Source organism: Callionymus lyra, chromosome 12, assembly GCF_982586985.1.
Source record: "Callionymus lyra chromosome 12, fCalLyr1.hap1.1, whole genome shotgun sequence".
NCBI lineage: Eukaryota > Metazoa > Chordata > Actinopteri > Syngnathiformes > Callionymidae > Callionymus > Callionymus lyra.
This window is the reverse complement of record NC_141829.1, coordinates 10,175,373-10,200,485: the sequence shown is the minus strand read 5'-3', so window position 1 is coordinate 10,200,485 and position 25,113 is coordinate 10,175,373. Positions and strand designations below refer to the sequence as shown.

The 25,113-nt window shown below is 38.0% G+C and overlaps 1 protein-coding gene across 5 annotated transcripts in view; it reads left to right on the top strand.

Moving 5' to 3' along the window:
- Positions 1-25,113, top strand: part of tns1b (tensin 1b) — a 162,125-nt gene that overhangs the window by 9,276 nt on the left and 127,736 nt on the right. Inside the window, exon 1 of one of the 5 annotated variants that reach the window (XM_087803966.1) lies at positions 6,096-6,278. The exons of 3 other annotated variants lie outside the window; for them this stretch is intronic. In XM_087803966.1, the coding sequence (XP_087660092.1) occupies positions 6,264-6,278 (15 nt within the window). In that variant the 5' untranslated portion in view covers positions 6,096-6,263. Of the gene's footprint in view, positions 1-6,095; positions 6,279-18,558; positions 18,666-25,113 lie in introns of those variants that run through there. One more of the 5 variants, XM_087803964.1, reaches the window with a different exon arrangement.

Genomic DNA, 25,113 nt, shown 5'->3' with positions numbered 1-25,113 from the left:
GTGTGGGCCTCCACTGCTTTTTTGTCTTTATGCAATGTGAAGTATTTTCTGGAAAAGCTACTGATCTACAGGTGGTTTGACTTGCAGGTATGGAAGGAGTGTGAGCTTTTTGTGTACATGAACAAGTCACGGAAGAACCAGCATTACTATGTTTTCTTAAGACCTTTTGAGATTTTTTTCTAATTATCGTCCATAATCCACTTTTTATTACCTGAGAACATTCAACAGTACATCGTTTCAATAGGCCATGTGAACCTTTCGCCAATAAAACCAGCTCATACTGAATTACCGTCAGGATTATTTTTCATCATTTGTAATACCAGGCTGGACTTTTATGTGCCATCTTAGTAGGTCACGAAATCATCCGATATACCCATTTGTTGCCCCTCCCGAGATCCGTTTTATAAATACGACCTATCATGACCATGTTTGGCATCGACACCTTTCTTTCGGGAGCATCAGTTTTTTCCGGGACTTCTATCTTGATGGTCCTATTTTTACTTCTGATCGTATATATTTATTTTTGAAATGCTAGCGTAGCTATCCATCTAAATGTAGACTCAACTGTCCCCACATAACATTTCTCTCTATCAATAGTTTCTTTATATGTATCTGAAAACTGTTTGGAATGATGAACGACTGTTGCGTCTTTGTAGTTTTCAGGGAATAGAATGCAGGGCCAACAGTTGATTGTTCTTTGTTGTACTATTATCCGTAGAACAGAAGCTGTAACTTTATAGCTTTCTGTAAAAAAAAAAAAAAAAAAAAAGAAGAGAAAAAAAGGCCATGTGTTCCACGTTCCCCTCCTGATCCCTGTTAATGAGAGCGGGTGTGTCGGGTCCTTTTGGAATGTTTAATTAAATCACACTCTTGGCCCCAAACCTGCACAAGTGCTGCACGCGCCCGAAATCCGACACAAGCATCCCTGACGTGCCACACATTTTTATCTCTTGCTTAGCCTGGAATGTTACGATCTGTATCACAGAGAACTACTAAATATGGCCACAGATCAGTTATTCATATGTATCATTTAGGGAAGGGCAACGTATGGGCAGGATTGGTATTTATTTACTACGTGGACAAGAAAGTACAGCCTTTGCTTGGTACTACATTTTTTATAGATCATGCATTTTGAGAATAAAGACAGATTGTTTGTTAATTGACTCTCAATTAATTTTTATAATTATTAATAGATTTGCTTGTATCATTTAAACAGATGTATTATTGTTATATATTATAGTTCATTGCTATATACGCATGTAAAGCTAGAGTGTTGTTTTTTTTGCAGTGGCTGTTTTTGATTGCCTTTTTTTTTGGCCAAACAGATATTGAACAAATGGTTTAATGTAAACGGTAGCAAAGAATGGCTTTCATTAAAAAAAAAACACAAAAAAGTTAGTTTATTCTTAGAATGTTCTTGTAGAGTTAAACCTGGTCAAGGAGTTGAGACTAGTTTTTACACAATACATCAAAAACTAACGTAAAAAAATGGCACCATTTGGTCACGATATTCGGTACCAACCATGTTTGATCTCCATTATCGTAAGAGAACTTTAGGTCTTTAGGTTAGAAATAATTCCTGTTCACTCAATTCAATAAGTGGGATTTTCTTTCCTTAGACATATCAGATACTCAGAATAATACACAATGTTACATATACTGGCCTTCTACTAAATTAAGACACTAGAGCCTTCAGGTACTGGGTACCAAAGTTAAGGATGTCCACAAAATTGCAAAAAGGAACACTCAAAACAGTTTTCAAGTACTTGGAGGAAATGAGCATTCAAGCACAGGTATTTAACTGCTTTTATAAAAAAAATAATTTCCCAATCATTTTCCTTGCTAAACCTCACACAACACACGGAGTATAAAAACAGAAACAGGTATGTTTCAACTGCCCCTCATGCCATTTCTCACGGTGGATCCTCCCTATATTGTGAGAAAGACCTGTATTCCCTTCATCTCATCGCTATGGAAGACCTGATGCATACATGCAGGTAACGAATAAGGAGCGATCAGGATTAAATACCAACGACAAGTTTGCATCAGACATCACAGGCTTTCTTGTTAATACCTCCCCTTGCCTCACTTGGACTTTCCCATGGAGCAAGAATAACAGATTGGATTACCTGAATTGAGGGGTTTTTCCCATTTAATCCCATTTCTCTTCACGTTACAGTAGCCAGCTCTCGGAACACAATACGCTACTTCTTCACCTTCCGCTTGTCTGTCCGACTTGGCGACACTTGGTATTGGGAATGTATGGTGCCGTCAAACTCTTGCTTATTAGCCCTCAGAGAGGCGAGGGTTTCCTAATCTTAAGAAAGTTGGGATGCTTTCTTTGGAAGGTAAATAGCAACATATATCATTAAAGGGTTTGGCTGAGTATTGTGGTCTTTTCTCATTGACCCTTAGGCAGTCTCTGGGTCAAGGTGACCCAGTGGCCTGGGGTCTTTTTTTCCCTCCAGCTGGAGATGTCTTCCAAAAATATGTATGTTTGACTCCAAGTTGAGGGATAGAAGATTATTTGTTGAATTCAACTTTAGTGCCAGTTAAACTTCCTTGCTGTTCTTAAGGTAGCCTGATGGACTTAAGCCGATACTTAACTCAGTTAAACTGGCAAAAGACAAGCTGAAGCGATACATTTTTTGGGTTAAAATGCACTCACAGCCGTGCACTCAGAGCCATGTGACCACTCAGTCGTGATTTACATTTGCATAATACTCTTTGAAGGCTTCCCTGTTGCTATGGGCAGTGGCTGATGTTGGTGAAAAAATGCGACACACATAAACACGCTTTAAATGAATGGATAATTAATTAAGAGTTTCCTCCCTCTCGTCAAGATCTGAGGCCCGGGCGAGCCATTATGTCGTTTAAATCTCCGGTAGTTTAGTGTGTTTATTGTGTGACTTAAACTTGCACACAGTGTCGGACAATAGCAATGTCAACAAAACGTACCATCTTTTTTACTATCTTCGGAAACTGTTTTAAGTTGAATAATACATTTATGGTCTTGAGGCATAAACTATGGGTCATGACCAGAACAATATGTTGGAAAACTAAGTGCGAAATGAACATCACATTTAAAAAAAACCTCTAACTTGTACCTCATCAAAAGCATCTGTCAAAATTGTAAATTAATTCCGGATCCATGTTTGTGCTTCTGGATGAAATTGGGGATCGCTCCGTCATATTTGTACCTTAGTGAATTTTTTCCCCCCTGTTTTCCTTTGTTAACATTAACAACATTTATTTCAACTTGCCAACTTAACATTACTTATGAGGTGCAATCCGTCTCAAAACCCTAAATCAGTAATAGTGTCGATCACTTTTGACATCGCAACATAGACATAGAAATGATATACAGTATTGTAGAGACCAATCATACGTTACTGATTAGAGCAGTGTGTTGCATCATGGGAGATACCGCAAGTTCTGTGGTCGTGTTCAAATAAATCAGTATTTGTAACACTGTGTCAAGAACAAGGAGCTTTGCCGATCCTAACTGCAGTTTTACTACAATGAATTTGAACATGCAGTACTGTGTGCAAAAACATAAATATAGGCAAGACTTTGAAAGGCTAACCATGATATGTTGAGGGACCAACCGTATCAATTGGCCCTTTCTTTTTTGGGCAACCCCTGGAAAAGTTATGTTTTGTTGATCGAACCATCAATGCTATTATGCATAATAGAAATCTCCATCCTTGATAAGTGTGTGAAGTAGTTCCACGATACTGTATCGGGAGATTTAAATGAATGTCCTTATCTACTTTTTATCATCAGGATTGTCCAATATCGCCCTCTATCAATTCCAGACCCTCCCTCCAACTGGTCAGGCCACACTGAAGGGAGCGTCACTTGCACAACACTCCCCTTGGCAAGGGTGTTCACGGAGGCCTCTCTGGAGGCTTAGCACTTTGAGGAGCGATAACAATCGACTAGAGAGTTCCTACCCTCCCTTCCCCTCATGTTAAAACCTACGCACACAGTTCTCGCTTTGATCCGGGCCGCCGGGATTGGGGGGGTGGTGTCATGGTGGGGCTTTAGGAAGAATGAAGCCTATAGGGTTTTGGCTCGCGGCTCGTCGATGTTTACGCTGGGCACACAGTGAGGATCCCTCGCTACACATGCGGACGCATTCTCAGCTGCCGCTCACCTCGTCTTCTGTGGCGACAACATCTTGATTACTACTGATGGACATGACGGGGTCTCAACGATGACTTCTTCTGGCTCAGTCGTGTGCGCCTCAAAACTGCCTTGTTGACTGAGATGCCAAAGTGTTGTTTTATTTTCATGAATCTTTCATTTGTTATATTAGATTTAATATATTAGATTATAGTTGTCTTTTTGCTGCCCCCAAGTGGTGAGGATCAATTCAAGGGTTTAAGTCTTGCTCCGATGTTTCCTGCTCAGAGATTCTGATTCCCTAGTTTTATTATTTGAATTGTTCTTACTTTGAATCGTAAGCGGCACGTGTAGAAACTGCTACTACTATTTACTTTTTTTGACACTACATGTTGCCCAGCATTCTTCGTCTAAATCCCTTTGAGATCAAAGCTGTGCTGTCTCACATCACATTCTTCTCTTAGTGCACTGGAGGTTAGTATGCATCAGGATAGTGTACGTACTAACTAGTACTCAAATTCTCAACAGATAGTATGTCTCAAATCAAACACTGCTGCTACGCACTAACCGGAAATGACGCGACAGCTTCTTCTTCTACTACTATTTAACAATGATTTCAACCAACTGTAGGAACACTATCGCCACCTGCTGGCAGCTCGTTTTTTTGGGGATCAAGAAATATGAGAAACAACATATTTGCGAGATATTTACGCTGGTATCAGCACCGAAGACGTGTTATCCTCCTACTGCTGGCTGAAAATACACCTGAAAATGTATATATATATATGACGTAACTTCTGTTTACAACGTCACTATAATGGCGACCGTTTAGGGTAGAAAGTGTCCATCAATCCATACTCAGTTTTGTGGGTGTTTAAGTACGACAATTTAGTGTGCATGAAGCATACTAAGAATTGAGATGCACTTATGCACTAAAAATACTAATTTTAAGTACGCAAGTATGCGATTTAAGACACAACTCGTGTCTGTTTAGCATGTTTAGCTTTTAGCTTAAAACAAGCTTAAAATATAAACTTGTTAAAACATTTTCTAAACAATTTATCTTGTTGAGGCTTCAATACAAGAGGGACATTATGGTATGGAGGTATTTGGATGTTTTCTGTGTGTGTTTTTTTTCGGAACGAAGAAAACTAAGCATATTTCGTATGGACATGCATTTTTGCCTGAAACTCCAAAAAGAGGAGGCTTATTCTGAAAGTTATCCTAACCCTTAGTGAACACGTATAAAAAGGTACATATCTGATCCCATAGTTTAATAATAAAAGATAAGATAATAAATCCTGCAAACAAAGACATGTTTCAGGGTCTTTTTTCTTTCAAAAATGTGCTGGAAGAGTTTCAGACCCTGTATAGTGTTGAGAAACAAGCAGGCGCTCAAATCAGCACTTCGTAATATTGAACACATTTGTTACCGGCTCCCCCCTGTGTGAGTACATGGTAATAGCAACTGGCGATTCCGAAATTGGAGGGTCTCTGGACCCACCAAGAGAGTCTGCTTGCTATTTTGTTTAAAAAAAAAAAGATTGTCAATTAATGCAACTGCCATCTCCGACCCACCGGCCTCAAGCTCTTGGGGGTAACGAGTTGACGTGTCTGGTCGCCCACATAAAGTTGCCTAGAAGAATATTGTTGCAAAAATTATCACAAAAAATAATTTGTTTTCAATAAATTTGTGATATATTTAATGATAATAACAAAGTTTTAAAAACAACCTGCTGTATTTCACTTTTAATGTTCTCATCAAACTTTCCTGTGTGTGTGTGTGTGTGTGTGTGTGTGTGTGTGTGTGTGTGTGTGTGTGTGTGTGTGTGTGTGTGTGTGTGTGTGTGTGTGTGTGTGTGTGTGTGTGTGTGTGTGTGTGTGTGTGTGTGTGTGTGTGTGTGTGTGTGTGTGTGTGTGTGTGTGTTTCCTTTGCTCGGGCTAACAATGCGTCTCAGGAAGTGTGTCAGGATAAAGGCCAGACTCCCAGGCTCTCCCTGGTCAGTGCATCCAACTTTGAGGGACAATCACTTGGGTCCTGGTAATCCCTAATATCTGGCCCAGTGTTGGCCAAATCCCCCTGGATCTGTGAAAAGGGAATTACCGCCGCAGGTGCGCTCAAAGACGGCTCGGCAATGTCGGTGTTGAGGGTGAGTGCTGTTGTGACCCTTCAGTGGTTGGTGGTCGACCGAGTGTTTACAATGAGTTTTGAAGCTTTTGACTACAGTACCTTAGGATGGAGACTGTGCTATAAATTGTTAGTAGAAATATAACAATACTTATTATTTCATGATTTTTTCATTATTACTATATCACCCTTAAAATAGATTTTTAAAATAAACATTATTGTTTTTCATTACATTGGTTATTTAGATAAATAGCCGTTATAAAATCATACACTTTGATGTCAACAAAAGTATGTTTCATACACACTATTGTAGAATTTTCAACTACAACAACATAGTGTCACCTTTGATCAAACACTTTTTGATTGATATCATATCTTTTTCAATTAAAATCAAACAATGGTCAACTGTAGTCAAACAGTTTTCAGCAGAAATCAAACCATTTTCAACTAAAATCAAACAATGGTCGACTGTAGTCAAACAGTTTTCGGCAGAAATCAAACTATTTTGAACAAAAATCAAACATTGGTCGACTGTAGTCAAACAGTTTTCGGCAGAAATCAAACCATTTTCAACTAAAATCAAACAATGGTCAACTGTAGTCAAACAGTTTTCGGCAGAAATCAAACCATTTTCAACTAAAATCAAACATTGGTCGACTGTAGTCAAACAGTTTTCGGCAGAAATCAAACTATTTTCAACAAAAATCAAACATTGGTCGACTGTAGTCAAACAGTTTTCGGCAGAAATCAAACCATTTTCAACTAAAATCAAACAATGGTCAACTGTAGTCAAACAGTTTTCGGCAGAAATCAAACCATTTTCCACTAAAATCAAACAATGGTCGACTGTAGTCAAACAGTTTTCGGCAGAAATCCAACTATTTTCAACTAAAATCAAACATTGGTCGACTGTAGTCAAACAGTTTTCGGCAGAAATCAAACCGTTTTCAACTAAAATCAAACAATGGTCGACTGTAGTCAAACAGTTTTCGGCAGAAATCAAACCATTTTCAACTAAAATCAAACAATGGTCAACTGTAGTCAAACAGTTTTCGGCAGAAATCAAACCATTTTCAACTAAAATCAAACATTGGTCGACTGTAGTCAAACAGTTTTCGGCAGAAATCAAACTATTTTCAACAAAAATCAAACATTGGTCGACTGTAGTCAAACAGTTTTCGGCAGAAATCAAACCATTTTCAACTAAAATCAAACAATGGTCAACTGTAGTCAAACAGTTTTCGGCAGAAATCAAACCATTTTCCACTAAAATCAAACAATGGTCGACTGTAGTCAAACAGTTTTCGGCAGAAATCCAACTATTTTCAACTAAAATCAAACATTGGTCGACTGTAGTCAAACAGTTTTCGGCAGAAATCAAACCGTTTTCAACTAAAATCAAACAATGGTCGACTGTAGTCAAACAGTTTTCGGCAGAAATCAAACTATTTTCAACAAAAATCAAACATTGGTCGACTGTAGTCAAACAGTTTTCGGCAGAAATCAAACTATTTTCAACTAAAATCAAACATTGGTCGACTGTAGTCAAACAGTTTTCGGCAGAAATCAAACCATTTTCAACTAAAATCAAACAATGGTCAACTGTAGTCAAACAGTTTTCGGCAGAAATCAAACCATTTTCAACTAAAATCAAACAATGGTCGACTGTAGTCAAACAGTTTTCGGCACAAATCAAACCATTTTCAACTAAAATCAAACAATGGTCGACTGTAGTCAAACAGTTTTCGGCAGAAATCAAACCATTTTCAACTAAAATCAAACAAATTTTAACTGTAATCAAACCTATTTTTGAAGAAGAAATCAAACAATCTTGTACTGTATACAAACAATTTTCAACTGTAATCAAACAATTTCTAACTGTCATCAACCAAAACATTTTTTTAGTTTGAAAAGCAGGAAAAAGAATAACATTAAAACTATGACACTTGATGTACACAAATAGAGGATTGGAGGTGTATTTATATTTTACTTTTTGCTGACAGTCTTTTTTTTCTAGAAAGACCTCAAAACCTAGAACTTTCCACCATAAAAATAAAAATTCATAAAGTTGCAGTGATGAGTTTTTTTAATGTTAAATTTGCTTTCAACATATAATAATAGGTCTGACATTTGGAGGCTAAAAGATTCCCCCCCACAATGTTGACACACTATTTCCAAGCAGGAAGTAGGAAGGTTACTGTTTTCTGAACTTTGAGAACAGTGGAAAAAATCACAGCACATTTTTAATGCGTTAATAAAAATGTAGAAAGCGTAGAATTTTTGATTCAGTTTTGGATAAAATGCTACAGTGTAGTAAACACACGATAAGGTTATGAGAGCTATTGATAAAAGCCATGTTGATATTAAGTATTTTAAATGTATTTTAGGTCAGTTTTTCGATCTGAGTAGTTAGTAATGTTTGATTATCTTTCTCTCGTCACGGTCCGGGTGAAAGAATCGTCACTCAAAGGCCACGAAACCACTTGGTCTCTCATCGATCGTGTCTCTGTGACCTCAGGCATCGACAGTCTGTCTCTTGCTTTTTTCGTCCTTCCGAACGTCCCCTCTGGACGAGGCCGGATGTTAAATTGCTTTATGGCAGCTCAGGACGTGGTAACTTTCACACTGATGACTGTTTTACAAGCGTTCGGTGGGCTCATCAGAGGAGGCGGGACCCTCGCGGTTCTTACGCAACAACCTCATCAGCTCCGTGATACATTGACGAGACCGTGATGGACGTCTTTTGAATCCCGTGCTGTGTCTAAAAAATCGCATGCTAGCGTACTAAAAGTTAGTATTTTTAGTACGTTAGTGTGTCTCAATTCTTAGTATGCGAAATTGAGTGCGCCATGCATACTAAATTGGCGTACTAACACGCCCACAAAACTAGCATGGTTCGATGGACACTAACCACACTAAACAGCTGCCATTTTAGTGACGTTTTAAACGGAAGTTACGTCATATATAAATGCATATATATGCATATACTTAAATGTGTATTTTCAGCAGCAGTAGGAGGATAAACACGTCTTCGCTGCTGATACCAGTTTAAATATCTCGCGATTATTTAGATTCTCATATTTTTCTTTATTTCTTTTTCCAAAGTTGCAATACGTGCGGCCAGCAGGTGTCGATAGTGTTCAAACAGCTTCTTGAAACATCGTTAAATAGAAGTAGAAGAAGAAGCTGTCATGTGATTTCCGGTTAGTGTGTAGCTTCAGGGTTTGATTTGAGACATACTATCTGCGGAGAATTTGCGTACTAGTTAGTATGCATACTAAACTGATGCATACTAACTTCTAGCATACTAAGATTAGTATGCGATTTGAGACACAGCACTGGTCGCGTCGTGACTTAAAGAGTTTTCCTCTCACACGCACGCTCGCCCGGAGCTTGTTTTTCTTTCACGGCGCGACGAAAGACGGCGTCAGGTTCACGAAAGCTCGTGCTCAACTTTTCATCGTCTTCTTCTGCCTGTCTGGGCTTTTACGAGGCAGCCGATGATTGCTCAAAGGACCGTCGGTTGTTTGAGGCCTGGTTGATAATTGCTGCTCCCAAGGTGAAATGTCACTACTTTGTGGTGTGTGCGTAAGACACAGGCCTATGAACGGCTATTAGAGTGAACAAAAAAATGTTGTAGGAATTTGACTAGAGGGAGATAAGATGAGAGTTCAGATTAGAATTTTGAGGAATATTCAGGTAAAAATATGAGTCATTTTTTGTTGATGAGTTTTGTATTGTCATGATGATGGGATTCTTTAAAAATAAATGTATTACTATTTGAATTATAATGATTAGTAAGTAGATCTTGTAAACTATTACAGATTCTTTAACTTCAGACGCTCAGTCATTTTTTACAAAATTAAAAGTTTCAATGTAGTGCTTCCTTTTTTTTTTTTAGATGCCACACAGAGTAAGTGTAAGTACTTGTAGAAAATTAATGTTATTGAGGGAAAAAACCCCATTGAAATTATATAAATAAGTTTTATTCAATACAGTTCTTTTGTACCATATATAGAGTTATTCGATAATATATTTAGAAGAAGCACAGAGACACATAAAGTTAAGTAATTGAGTCAAAAATAATTAATTTTTTTAACTTTAATTTCACTATAACACTAGTTTATATACCTGTTTATAGCATGTTAACATTTATTTTTCTTTTAAGTATATATTTTTACTTTTTTATATAAATAATATTAAAACAAACATTTTTATAGAGCTTTTCAAGATACTCGAAGACACTTGACAATAATACCAACAACAAAGATTCAGATGAACAATACATACAGTAAAACAGTGGAACAGTAGAAAATTATTGTAAGTGACGTTGAAAAGAGGTTTTGAGATAACTTGAAGGAAGGCTGTGATTCAGTGTCAGGATGGTTGGGCTTGTTTTTCTTTGTAAACCCTCGTAACTCACAATATATAACGCGGCCCATTAATAAAATCTTTTGCATAAATTGCTCAGAACTTTCTTCTCTTTACGCAGTTGTGTTTGTTTATATCAGGGGTTCCAAATATTATAATCGTCTATACAATAACATCACAATGTTATTTATGGAAAGATATTTTATTAAATTAATGGTTGAAAATCATGTCACAGACCCTTAAAGTGTATGTATTTTATAAAGGAGCTCTACACGTTGGTCTTCTCAAACAAGACTACCCCCCCAAGCCCCCCCACCCCCACACACACACCCTCAGACACACAATTCATGTGCGATGTTGCAACAATCCAGAGAAGCAGGAAGTACGTATAAGAGATCACCACTGCTCTCTTAGATAAATACCACCTCAGATGAATATATCGACTCCAAATGACTTTTTTAATTGACTCAAATCAGTCGGTGAATCACTGACTATGGATTACTTTCGAACATTATGCAAGATAAGAATTCATGGCCATTGTTTTTACCTAAAGTACTCTTTGTCTTTTCCTGAAAAGGTAGATTTCTTCTCCATTTCTTTTATTTCCGAAGTGGTCGGTTGAAGTCCAGAGTTATTTTTAATTTAATATACTTTCTTTTAGTGCAAATCCATGGTTTCAAATTCGTTCCTATTGTCGACTGGGAAGTTATTTTATTCTCATCAGGTATAAATAATATTTATAAGATGGTTGATGAGCTGAATAGTCTTGTTGGGATTTATTTAATCACAAAATCACATTTGATTTCTGTCACGTTATTTATTTTGAGGAATGCTTGTTTCCATTTGTTAGGTACAGCAATGTCTAATATGCATAAATGCTATTCGCTCTCCTCAGATACAGATGAATGAATATATTTAGAAAGAATCCAATTTAGAAAGAATCCAACGTAAAATATTATACTCTTACCATCAGTAGCATCTTCTTCATTCAACGCCTTTCATAAATTGGAGTTCTCTCTGGCTCTCGCTCCATACGGCCCCCGCCTTTAATAAATTGGGGGAAACTCCTCCTTTTTTCATCACTTTAAGTGCTTCCTCCAGACCGCCGGAGTCGACCCGCCCCTCGTCCTCCCGGTCCTCCCTGGACAACCTGCAGCATCCACAGGCGAAGATGCTGAGGATGGAAGGGACTCTGGCGACGGACATGGATGTTCTAAAGGCTGAATTTAAGACACGTTCGTTGATTTAAAGGAAAAAAATCCACGTATCTTGGATTTATCAAGAGTTTTTTTCCGAGGGGGTTTATTGCAAAGCTCCCACACGGAGGATGGGGGGTCTGGGCTGGTGTCTGACCGCCGTCTTCGGCTGGACCAAATATTTATTTTCCTGCTTACTTCCATTCCGGGGGAAAAGGGAAGACAAGAAACGAGTGAGTGGCGTTCATTAGCCGGTTTTCATTCCTTCGACGGATTCAATGCCAGCTTAATGTCTTGCTTTGAGATCTTAAATTCAATTTGCACTCTCGCCATTGACGGCTATTGATATAATCGATGGAAATGCTTTTGCTGATGATTCATTTATAGTCAATAGTTATCTTTGTTTAAAGGCTCACTCAGCAAAATTCACGAGCACGTCTCGGTTCTCATTATGTCATAGTGTCTGTGCCTCTGGTTCTCATTTTATATTTGGATTTTAGAAGCTACCTTTTCCATTTTTACCCTAGAATCCTTTGTTTCTTCAATTTTTGCTTGAATCAAGGAATAAAAGAAAAAAAACATGCATTTTATTTAAAACGATGCAGTAAACTCTTTAGACACAGTAAAATGGAATCCTATTATCTATTTTAGGCATGGAGACCTCCTGAGGGATCAATAAAGTTTTACCTTACCTTACCTTACCTTACATTAATTTGATAAACATTGGCTACTGTCCATCATATAAACTCTATTTGTAGCAAAGCATGTATGAATTATAAATGTATCCAGTTTTAAATCACACATGCTAATGACAAATACATATTTTAAATCTTAATATATTATATCATAATTACTATGGTAATTATAACAACATTAAATTGTAATAAATACAATTTATCATACAAAATGAACACTAGACCAATTGTTATTTATAGGAAGAACAAACAACATTCTTGAGGAAAACCTAATTTCTCTTCCAAAGCCATACTTCTTAAGATTTTAGAAACAATACTGTATATGACGACATTTAATTTAAAAAAATGTTCAACACCCCCAAAAAAATGCATTAAATTAAGTTGCTTCCACTAATATGTACTTTTAACCACCTTAAACAAAATAAATAAATGTTCTAAAAACTAAATCAAAACATATCTAATAGAAAATGGCAAAGAAAATATTAATAATTATTAAATAAAATATGAAAAAATGCACAAATAATATGTGAAATAAAACAATTACATAAGAGGATATAAACTGGAAAAACATCATTTTCATAAAACATAAAACATATCATTTTAATGCTGAGAAATAATAAATTACTAAATAAAAAATAAGACGAAAAAAAAACCAACATAAACCTAAATATGTTAGCATTGAATATGTTTCATTAATTCACATTTGCCTCTCTAGGGCCAAATAAGTTCAAGCTCGTGTGGCCCCATGAAAGTAAGTAAGTAATTTGTATTTGTATAGCGCTTTTCCAGACCAGGGTCACAAAGCGCTTAAACAATCAAAACAATAGTCAATAAAATATATACTTTAAAGGTCAAGATAATACTGAGAACAACACAGTTTTATTTATAGTAAAGTAGTTCTGCTTTATTTAGGTCACGTTTCAACTGCGTAGGACTTTAAATGACTTCTTGTGGTTTATTTTCAATGGACTCACTGCCGTGTGATCGATGGTTGTGGCTCTGCATCTTCATTCAGTTACTTGCAAACTAAGTTACCTCAGACCAGGACAGGGATCTTTTTGTTTCTGCGTTCATTTTTCCAGTTTAATGACGTGTCTTCAAAGAGCGACGTGGGAGCGGTTCAGTTATTGTTTCAGAGGCCGGTGTGTTCTGGTGTGGAGCGGACGGTCCCACCTCCCGACAGAGAACATGCTCTCACGTGTGAGGGAGGCCGCCGCTCACCCATTGTTTTCAACAGATGGAAGTAGTGGGGGTGGGAAAAAAAAGGGTGTGTGAGTGTGTGAGCGCTGGGGGCCTTGTTGGAGTGTGTTCTTCCTGTCTGTCAGCGAGTCGACCAACATGCAGCAGGAGCCAATAACACAGAAACACACCCACGCTATCGCTGCTCTTTATGTACCTTTCATTCAACTTCCAGATCTGTCCGTGCAGATGTTGACTTGTGCTAATTGTGAGAGACCCCCTCGTACCCCCCCCTAACCTCTGTGTGTCCCCCAGTTGACTCTGGTGTGTAAAAGAAGACAGAAAGAGTCAAGGTTAAAGAGGCACTAAAAAGATCCCTGGCAGTGATCTGATTAACCTTTGGATTAAAGTCAAGCAGCCTCTGACGCACACACACACACACACACACACACACACACACACACACACACACACACACACACACACACACACACACACACACACACACACACACACACACACACACACACACACACACACACACACACATGCTGCCAGTTTGTCGTCCCAGTTATATTAAATCACCGCCAACAAGTGTAAACACAAGCATTATGACCACTGACCTGTAGTGGGAGCTGTGGTCACACTGTGTACTTTGACTACTACTACCTCAGAACCAGGTGGTCTCAAAAAGTGAGGGAACTTTTCTTTTTGATGTAAGAGAGAACATGAAAGGAGGCAAACACAGCTTTGTTAGTAAGTAAGTAAGTTAAGGTTATTTGTAGCATTATTTTTTATTTTATTATCTGCAAAAACTGTTTTTTTAGGGTTATTATTCATATAGATTAATTTAACTTTGATTTTGTACATGAACTTTTTTTTGTTAAGAGCTACATCTTTTAAACATCCTGCAAAAGTGGACACAATATGATAAAATTGGAAAGAAAAAAACACTGTATTCGGTCTTTTGATAGCAAGTTCAAGTACGAAAGTGTGATCAAAACTTGATAATTAGTGGATTTTTGTAAAAGAAGAAAAAGACTGTGAGCATTAGATTAATTTGTCACTTGTTGGCACGTTTTCTTTTGCACTTGGATATCAATTATTTGTTCTGTAAGAAAAGTCTCGGAGTGAATATTAGATTAAATAGACTTTATTGTTCCCTCTGGAGATGTCCTTTGGGAAATTGGGTTTCCAGTTCACAGCAGACGATGAGATAAAGTGCAAATAAAAAGAGAAATGTGCAAGAAATGACAAAGTGCAAAAATAAATACAGTAACATGGATCAAAGGTAATGAAACGGAGAAAAGGATACAAAGATTAACATTGAATATGTACATGATCTGAAAAATGCAACACAATGTCATCATTTTCTTTTTGTTATAATTGATCTCATAGTATTGGTTTTGAAATCAAAGTCAACTTATCTTTCGATCATTTTTATTCTAGTATTGACTCTATGTTGAGACACTGTTTGGGGCAACTTTTGATAACCAGGCATAAAATTATTTGAAGAATGATTTGACATTTGTTGTGGAGATTTAAAAAAATAAAAATTGTACGTAAAATATTTAATTGTTTAGTATATGCTGCAATTGCCCCCCCAAAAATTCTTATTGCCCTATTGGAGTGATGTTTTTTTTGAAGTTTTGTGTTTTTTTTTAGCTGTTCACCACTAATTCCTACATGTAAGTATCATAATGCATGTGCAAAATTACAAATTGAATTGAGAAAGTCTTATTTTAATTTCTAATTAATGTCACTAATCATTAATCATGTTGATTTTGCTGCCAGAGATTGAAAATCAAGTTCGAATACAAGGAAATATTTTTAGAATATGGTGTATTCCAGAATGATGCTTTATCCATAGATAACAGTTTTATATAATCTAAGAAATACATCCTAAATATAAAGTACCCATTGTATTTAATACATGGAAAATATGATAATAAATACGGAATTTCCCAGAAAGCTTTAGTATTCACAATGGTTTCCAAAGACATTTAAGGGCATTTGATTGAAAGCCTCTAGTTTCCAGGAAAACCTTATTGATGACAGAAACATGGAAAAGGACAAAAGAAGGAGATCTGGCAATATTTTTTTTCTATTGGAGCCAAAACCTTTTTTCAACTTTGACTAATTATTCTTGTGTCTTTGACATATTTTTAAAATGTCTCTGCATCGTCAAACCACTTTCTCTAATTAAAACCAAAGATTTAAAAGTGAATTAATAGGACAAAAACTAATACAGAACAGTTAATCTAGATAATTACTCTTCAGATTTATGTCAGTTCACTGTCTAGACATTTGCTCCACGAGAAGATACGCTTTCCTTTTCACTCACTGGTTTCTCTGACGATCCATGTGTGTGTAGGTGTGTGTGTGTGTGTGTGTGTGCGTGTGATGCTTGTCAAGGGATTAGGTTAAATGTTTTCTGTCTCACATTGTCTCCTTTGGTGAGTTTGTCTGCGCAAGGTTGGCCCGCAGGAAATACCACGGGATTAACCCTCTGTGCCACTGGCTGTGAGTGTGTTTGTGTATTTCTGTGTGTGGGTGGATCTGTGTATTTGTATAGTGTGTGTGAGTAGATGGGTGTGAACGTGTGAGTAGCAAGTGTTTAGCCATGTGCATGTAAGTTGACGGTTGGGGTTTATGAGTTGAGGGGTTTAATAGTAAAAAAGAACCTGGAAGTTACTGGTGTTTTTGAGCAGTAAAAGTATCAGAGTTTGAAGGAATGGTATTTATTTTGAACATTACAAGGGAGTACCCTGTGAGAAAGGTTGCACCAAAGTCATTCTGAGAAATCAGGATTTATCTTTTTTTTTTAATCCATTTTTCTCAATCTGTTACACAAATTGTTCATTTATTTAGCCCCTTATCCAGTGACGGGTCAAGGGGCTACAAACGAGTCCTGGTATATGACTTTACCTTGTCATGAATCCATTAGATCTTGATCTGTTCAACACTTATCCATGGGTTTGAAGGATTATTTTATCGGATTTGTGAGTGCGGTGAAAACCTGTCCCAGTCTCCGATGAATAATAACACTGACCTTGACACCTTAAAGAGTCAGATTGTTGTAATATGTAATGCTTTCCAAAAACCTTTCCCTCAAAATTGTGCTTTTCCAATATCATCCTTATGAAGGACTTTATTTATACGGTATTATTCAAGGACAGTGATCGCTCTACCATCCTACTTCTAGATGGATTTTATCACTCCGGAGATCTCTTTCGGGAAATTGGGTTTCCAGTTCGGTACGGCAAGTTTCATAAGAATAAGAACACAGTGCAAACAAAAGAACAAAGTTCAGACAAGAGATGACAAGTGCACGATAGATGAGGATAAAGAACATAGTTCTTCTAGTATTCTCCTTTTGATCTAAGATTAACATGGAATAGAATACATCTTACTTTCACTCTGCTCCAAACCTAATGGCACGAGGAATGAAAGAGTCCCTGAGTCTATTAGTGTTGCATCATGGGAGGAGATTCTCACAGAAATTCTTTAAGAAATTGAAATGTTTGACCTCATTTGTGCCGTATTTTACGGAGTACAAGTCGCACCAGACATAAAATGCATAATAAAGAAGGAAAAAACATATATAAGTCGCACTCGACTATAAGTCGCATTTTTGGGGGAAAGTTATTTGATAAAATCCAACACCAAGAACAGACATGTCATCTTGAAAGACAATTTAAAATAAAAATAGAATAGAGGCAACAACAGGCTGAATAATTGTACGGTACGTTACGTTACATGACACAACTGAGAACGTGCCTGGTATGTTAACATAACATATCAAGAGGTATTCAGATAACTATAGCATAAATAACATGCTAAGAAGTTTACCAAACCATCCGTGTAACAACAAATAACTAAAATCCAATGAAACCTTCATCCTCGGTGTCACTTTTAAACAACTCCGCTAACTTCGGAGGTAGAAGATGCGGCGCTTCCTCTTCTACGTTGAAATTATCAACACAGGCCTAGAGCGCCCTCTTTCGGTTTAGTGTGAAAATAACATGTGAAATCATATAACGATAATAATGTGTTAATAAATTCAAAAATAAGTCGCTCTAGAGTATAAGTCGCACCTCCGGCCAAACTATGAAAAAAAATGCGACTTATAGTCTGGAAAATACGTTACATTTCCCCCCCCCCCGTTTCTACAACCTGTTCCCAGATGTCATCACATCATATTGTAGACGTGACTTTCTATAAAAAATGTCTAAAATCGTTTATTTTTTATTAAGCGAGAATGTCCCTAAACCTGACGGTGTTTGCTTCGTACACCCTAATTACGTCTGTACTTCTGTGTCATTAGAACACTGGAGCTCAGAGGGAGTCGGGGGGTTCTGAAGAAATAAAGAAATGTGGGGGGGTGGTGTGCCACGGATGCTGAGGGGAGGAGGTGGTGGGACTCACGGGAGAGAGGGCGAGAGGATCAAGGAATGAATGAAATTAAAAGTGGTGACGCTCACAAGGGTTAAGGAGGGAGGGAGCGACGGGATGAGAGAGAAAGAGGAGGGGCCGGAGAGATGGATAATAAGTGATGTGCCCCCACCCCCTTTTTTGCTCCCGTGGAGAGGTGGGGGCTCCCTGACCCCTTACCCACCACCCTTTTTCTCCCCAAAAAAGGCTTTGTGAAACTTCCCCCGGCAGAGGGAAAGAGGAGAGAGAGAGGAGAGGAGAGGCGGTCAGGATCCAATTAGAGGACGAGTGCAGGCGGAGAGAGCGTCAGACCGAGGGGGAACGCGGACCCTGGAGGTAGCCGGGGTTTGGGATCAAGGAGGACCAGGATGTCTCTGCAGAGCCCGGACTTTCATCGACTCACTGGATTAAATTCGAGGGAGCGAGTGACAGCATCACTTTAGTTTTGTCAGGATGCCGTCCGTGTCGCTCAGCCTGCCCACCGCCCTGGCAGGACCGGCTCGCACCTGGGTCTGTCTGTCCTGCATGTTCTGGGTGAGACCACTTTTTGAATACCATCCACCCTGAGAGAGACTGACGGCATCACAGATGTCAAGAGTTTAGCCTGCAGACGTTACAGTGGACCGTGATATCATCTGCGTAGAGGTTGAGCCACGCCGATGAGTTTGTTGTGTCACATCAGGGAAGTTGATACTTCAGCCATCAGATCCAATAAAGTGGGGAGAGTATTGGGTGGTCTGCTCGGCGGGGGTTGGGTAGATGGTCGGTCCCCTTTTGGCTGCAGGGGGGCTTGGCACAGCGTTTGAATCGGAGTGATATCATGATGGGATAGAGGCAGATGCATCACCATTGTGTTTGGAGTTTAAGACGTGAGTTCAGATGCTTTAAATGGCCAAAATTGATGGATAAACAACAGTTATTTAGGAAGAAACATTAATGCATGTTAAAGCTATATGTTCCAACAATGTATTAGTATGTGACCGGTGTATTTATGAACCCTTCACATACGTTTAAATCAACTTATCTCATAGTAAACATAGAAAAGACGGATCTAGTGTCCTACTGTTATAATAGTTCCTCACTGTGTAGCATTAAATTACAACTTGTATTTAAATACGATTTTATTAACTTAACATTGACGAAAGAAAGTGTTTCCATTGTTGTTATTAAAGCTTTTATTATCCACAACAAATGATTTAGATATACAATTGAATTTCTAAAGAGGACCATTTTGAACAAAGCTTTTTAAAAAAGTTCAAGAACCGGGTTCTCCTTTGCAATAAGATGTGTATTGCGTAATACGAATGGTTTGCTGCACTTCTGTCTCTTGTGCTGACTTTTTTTTTTCATTTTTCTTTTACTATTCCAACAGTATTTCCAAGCCAAATCTTGGATGATTCACTTTCATGCGTTTGTGGTTCAATATTACTCCCTTGATCTGCCCACTCATCCTGTGGTCTATTCCCATCCATTGCGGCAATGTTTTGTATCGTGTACAAAAGCTCTCGCTCATTTACATCTTAATTCACAAAAGCTTTTAGGCAAACAGTCAACAATTACGTACTCTGACTCCTCACGGGGCTGTTGGTAACAGAAGAAAGAGCAAAGTTACCAAAAACTAAGATGTAATGGGTGTTGAGTGTTCTTATGAAAATTACAAATTTTTATTTGCAACTTTGATGCAAATATTCACATGCGTTTGTTAGTTTGTGTGTTGAAATTAAACTTCTGGCCGCTAGATGGCAGCATTCATTACGTCATTGCATAGCAATGAAATCCTGGGAGATTCCTGGAATGACTGAGGACTGGAGGATACAGTCGACTCCAGCAGCAGAACAGCTTAAGCTGTTGTTTGGACTTGTTTTTGGTAGCAGTGACAATTTTGTTAAGAGTCATGTGGTCTGAAAATTCTGCGACACCAGAGTCAGGTACTCGACAATACTACAAATATATTCTTGTTCTTGCAGTACCACAATATATTGCAATGTATTGTATCTCTGTACTTCTTGTCAATACACACAGCTACTCGGCATCCTTTGTGATTATTTTACAAGTTCAACTAAACACAATGAAAAAAAGTATAGTATTATTGGAGTATTGGCGTCTATCACCTCAAAACAATTATCCAAGATGCTTTTTGTACACCATTTGTAGAGAAGAGAAAACTAACAAATGTGTAATTTAGGTGTTGAAATAAAGTAATCCAATGGTTTTTGGTCAGAAAATAAAGCAACGACGAAGGGAATCCTCTTGAGTCGAGGCCATTCAGAGGCTCTTTCTGAGTCAGATTTGTCCACTGATTTGATGTAGAAATCTACTCAACCAAGTCAAAGAGTCTGCTTTTTGGTCTTCTCCTAAACACTCTGGGAATCCAATCTGCTTTGTGACAAAGTGGTTTTTTAGAAGATGTCTTGCATATTTCTCTCGAAAGCTTCACATGCACAGAGAACACTCTGCCGCATCAGTCTCCCACTGCTTCCTTTTTTGTTTTTTTTTTAGTTAAAAAAAAAATCCCTCGCTGCCTCAGAGTCCTGCTCTTCCTCACTTTAGGTGGTTGGGACACACAGCTATTTTTGCATTCTCTTGTATAATTCAATCTGCCGAGCATTCCGCCTCACAGTCAGGTCTTGTTCGTACACTTGTGCGCTCACCGAGTCGTTGGCAAAGAAGTATTTTTTTTTAAAAAGTGCATTCCTGTCGCAACATTGCACAACACTTTTCGTCCGCGGATGAAAGGGGAGAGTCAAAGTTGAATAGACTATTGAGAACCCATCCTTTTCCCCCGGTCGGGCGGCGGTCCTGGGGGGGACTGTGGGCGATGCTGAGACGAGCAGACTGGATAATCTTACCGAGCTCCTCCATCAGTTAATTACCATTCTTTGGTAGGCGAGGTGAAAGTGGGGGTCGTAAAAGAATCTCAAAGCCCCCCAGCTAAGCTCCGGGTCACTCATTGACTGGTTTAGGGCACTGTATGACAAAGCTGGCTCACTTAAGAGTGTTAGCCTCTGCATTAATACGAGATCTTTGTTTGGTTCTTCGTAGTCTTTAATTTTGGCAGCACTCATCTAACCACCCGGGTTTAGCCTTAATCCCACTCCTCGGATGAATATGCATCAGACTTGTTAGCATATCATTAGCTATTACCACATGTTTTTCTGGTACCAATATGTTTATCTGTATTTTTAATTACTTTCCTGAGGACACATTTTTTTCATTTTTGTCACGGAAGCTTTAATCTCAATCATGGATACTGTTTGGGATTAAAATGTATAAAAATATTCATTGATGCCTCAAGGAGAAGCTTAAACATTGGTATAAATGGTTGTTTCCTAACACACACATTGTAGCTTCAATTTCAAATGGAAATATTTTAAACTAGTGTGGAAATATAATGTATTTTTGGACATTTGTGCAATCTGAAATGTCGTTTTGGGATTTTGCCAGATTGCGACCTTTGTCTCGAGAACTGCAGTTGAGCTCTGACAAGACGACCGAGGCACTTAAGAAGACCATAAATCTTTTAAAAGGAAACCGTTGGATGGGATTTACTATCTGTATTGATCTCTCATTTAAAAGGCGGCTCTCCTACTCGTCCCAAGTGGATTTATAATTAAGTGATTCAACATTTTCCACCTTAAACATGTCAGTGACAATTAATACATTTAGATTTTACTAAGATGGATCTTTTATTCCAGTCATATGTATATGAAAGATTGTATTGGCGTTATTGCAAATATTTTAATTTATTTCTTATTTGAGTTGATCAATTAATTGTGAACTCATTTACAGGAAATATATTAAAAAGAAATTATGATAATTATCATGATTAATTCTTGAAAAATGTGTCCCGAATAATACCTACATTGATCAAGGACTTTACCAGGTTTATGATTTGAAAATATACACCTAATGTATGCACCTTTGCTTCTCTATCATTTTTGTCTTTTCCGCTCTGAATTTTCTACCGAATTGCAAGACAAAATATAATAGTTTCATTATTTTTGGGTAAAAATGCACATTTTCAGGCTTAGAAGTTGATTAATGGTTAATAAAAGGAAATATGGTTGAAGAAGAAAATCTGAACTAGCTACTAAATGGACCCATTCACAGTTGCTCTTTGCCTAATTGTTGAGAAAAGTTAATTTTGATGGAAGTTAAACTAGTGTCTGATATAATTTTTTTACGTTTTGAAACAGTGTGGGAATTGTTTCAAATCCTTACATTTACCCTAGTTTAGAAAAGTGCCATACTTTATTTTTTACCTTGCAAAAAGCCAAGGATCCAAGTCAAGGCATAGACTTCTCTAGACTGATCAGTTTTGCAGATATTACTTGACATCTGGGAAAATGCCTTTGATTGAAGACAGTCTGCGTTCACATGTTTTTTTTAAAAGACAGCGTTGCTCAGATGCAGGAAACAGACCGTCTTCATGATCTCGATGAGGCTCATTTCTTATCCTCTCCCCTAAAGTGGACATGTCAGAGCAGGACGTTCTGGGATATTTGACCACCCCCCCCCATTTTTTGAATCCCAGAGAAATGCAGGATTGAATAGGAAGGGCAACGGAAATGAACACTGCTCATGGCCAAAGCGATGTAAGACTGTCTGGCTCTGAAGGCCGTGAAAGAAGACCTTCATAATAATGATGCTCCATCAACATTGTAAATATTTAATGAAAGTCCAAAAGTGGTTTTTGGAAAGAATTTCTCTGAGAGGAAATCACACGAGATCAAATCCCCTTCAGCAGGATTTATTGATTGCAAAAAATAGTTGAATACACAACGCAAAGGTTTAATCACCGATGAGAACAAAAAGACTTGTTGGACACAAGTATTAGCCTGTGGCCAAATCTTCCCTGTTGTCAAAGTTCAAAGAGCTAGCCAGGGTGATCGATATCCATTAACACTCGAAACTGTCCATCCAGTCCACGGCAGGTCTCTGAAGGATTGACAATGGTGTCATCAGAGGAATGTCGGGTCACATGTCCACAGCTGTCATGACCTCAAAAAACCCACCAATACTGTGTTTAAAATGTACATTGAAGTTCTAGGTGTAAGTAAGTAAGTAAGTCATTTTTATTTATATAGCGCTTTTCCAGACCAGGGTCAAAAAGCGCTTAAACAATCAAAACAATATTCAATAAAGTATATTCTTTAAAGGTCAAGATAAAACTGATAACACAACAGGAGTTCCAGAAAATCAAGGAAAAGCCTGAACAAATAAAAACGTCTAAAGATGTTTCTTAAAGAAATCAGTAGACTATCAAGCGCAAAGAGAGAAGGAAGATCGTTCCAAAGCTTCTAGAGAGAAGTAGATTCTGATCCACAGACCTCAGAGCCCGAGCTGGGGTGTAAGGCTGGATCAGATCAGTGATGTAAGGAGGAGCCTGACCATGAATAGATCTGAAAGTAAGAACCAGAATTTTAAAGTTGATCCTGAAAGAAACTGGAAGCCAGTGAAGAGTTTTAAGGATCGGAGAAATGTGAGTTCTTCTACTTGAGCGAGTAAGAATTCTCGCTGCAGAGTTATATTGCATATTTTTAGATAAAGGATGAACAGTTTCATGCTAAAGCATAGGTTTATGATGAGCTATAAAGATACAAGGGCAACGTTAAGATAAGGAAACGAGATAATAGAGATTTATGTTTAAGGAGGATAAACACTGAAATATACGATGTTGGCCATGACCTGGATTGTTAAAAGATTTTGTTTGATTGACAAGAATGGTAAAAAAGAAGTCGATCAGGAACGATGCAGAAAGTACTTTAACTAGAGTTCATAGATGTCCGGGAGCGTCGAGTCGATACAATGATGCACAACGTTGTTTTCCAGATGAATTTACTTAGTCGAAGCGTCCGTCTTGTTGTTTGTTCCTGTCCTCGTCTCTCTTTTCACTCTCATTTTCATCTTTCAGTCTGGTACTAGTTTTGCGCCCTCCTTTTCCAAAGTCGTCCTTTTCAAGTCAGAAAAAAAGTTCCATATGTGGATTCCTCTTTGAAACGGGGCAACTTCAGTGTAATTGTAACATCTGGGCTCTTCTCTCCGGCGTAATGGATTCTCCATGAGGCCGGATCCGGGTCGTGATGCTTGCTCAACGGAATCAATGGAATCCTCCTTGTTGCGCTTTCATGTGATCTCTTCTCGGTGACTCGGTTGACAAATCTCGGACAACAAAATGGGAAGTTTAACCTTTGCTCGGTTGATTTATGAGCGCTGTAGCGCTTTGTGTAACCCACCCCTTTTTTTTTGCTCTTGAAGAACCAGACCGCCCCCCCCCCCCGGTCTTTGCATGCTTGACTGGACGCATCGGCCTTAAACCTCCCCGTGGTCCATGTGGCTTTCTCCCGGAGGGAGGTTCAAGATGTTTGACTGGTTTTCATTTACCCTGATCTGGGAATATTGATCACCCGACCTCAGTTATGGTGATTTAGAAGCTTTTAACCGCATCAGATTGAATGGGTTTTGCTTGCTTTAAAGCCTTTTGTCGAAAGAGTTTTTAGGATAAATGAGATTTCCCTAATGTTTCCTTGGATTTTTTTGATGTATGACAGATGTTTTGAAACATTGAATGTAATTAACATTTACTGAATAAATCTTGTTGCAATGTTTTATTGGACAGGACAGATGTTTGTGATGTTGCACGCAGGAAATTTTAGTCACTGTTAAAATATATTGTTTCTCAGAAACATATTGATAGATTGAAAACAATCGTTTGTGGCTATAATTATACTCAAATATTTAACCAAAATAAAGCAATGATTAAGAAGTTTTTCAATCCCACCATAGGTACCAGTTCAACAGTTAGTCAGTCATTAGTGAATCTTCTCCATCATAATACTTTCTGAAGAACTTTCTTAATTTCTCCTGCTATTAATAACTTTGCTACTTTGGAAACACGGCCAGGACTGAGGTAGTCCAGCCTCGGGTGGATTGTGAAAAAAGGCAACACACCCATGAAACCCTGGGGTACACAACTGAGACT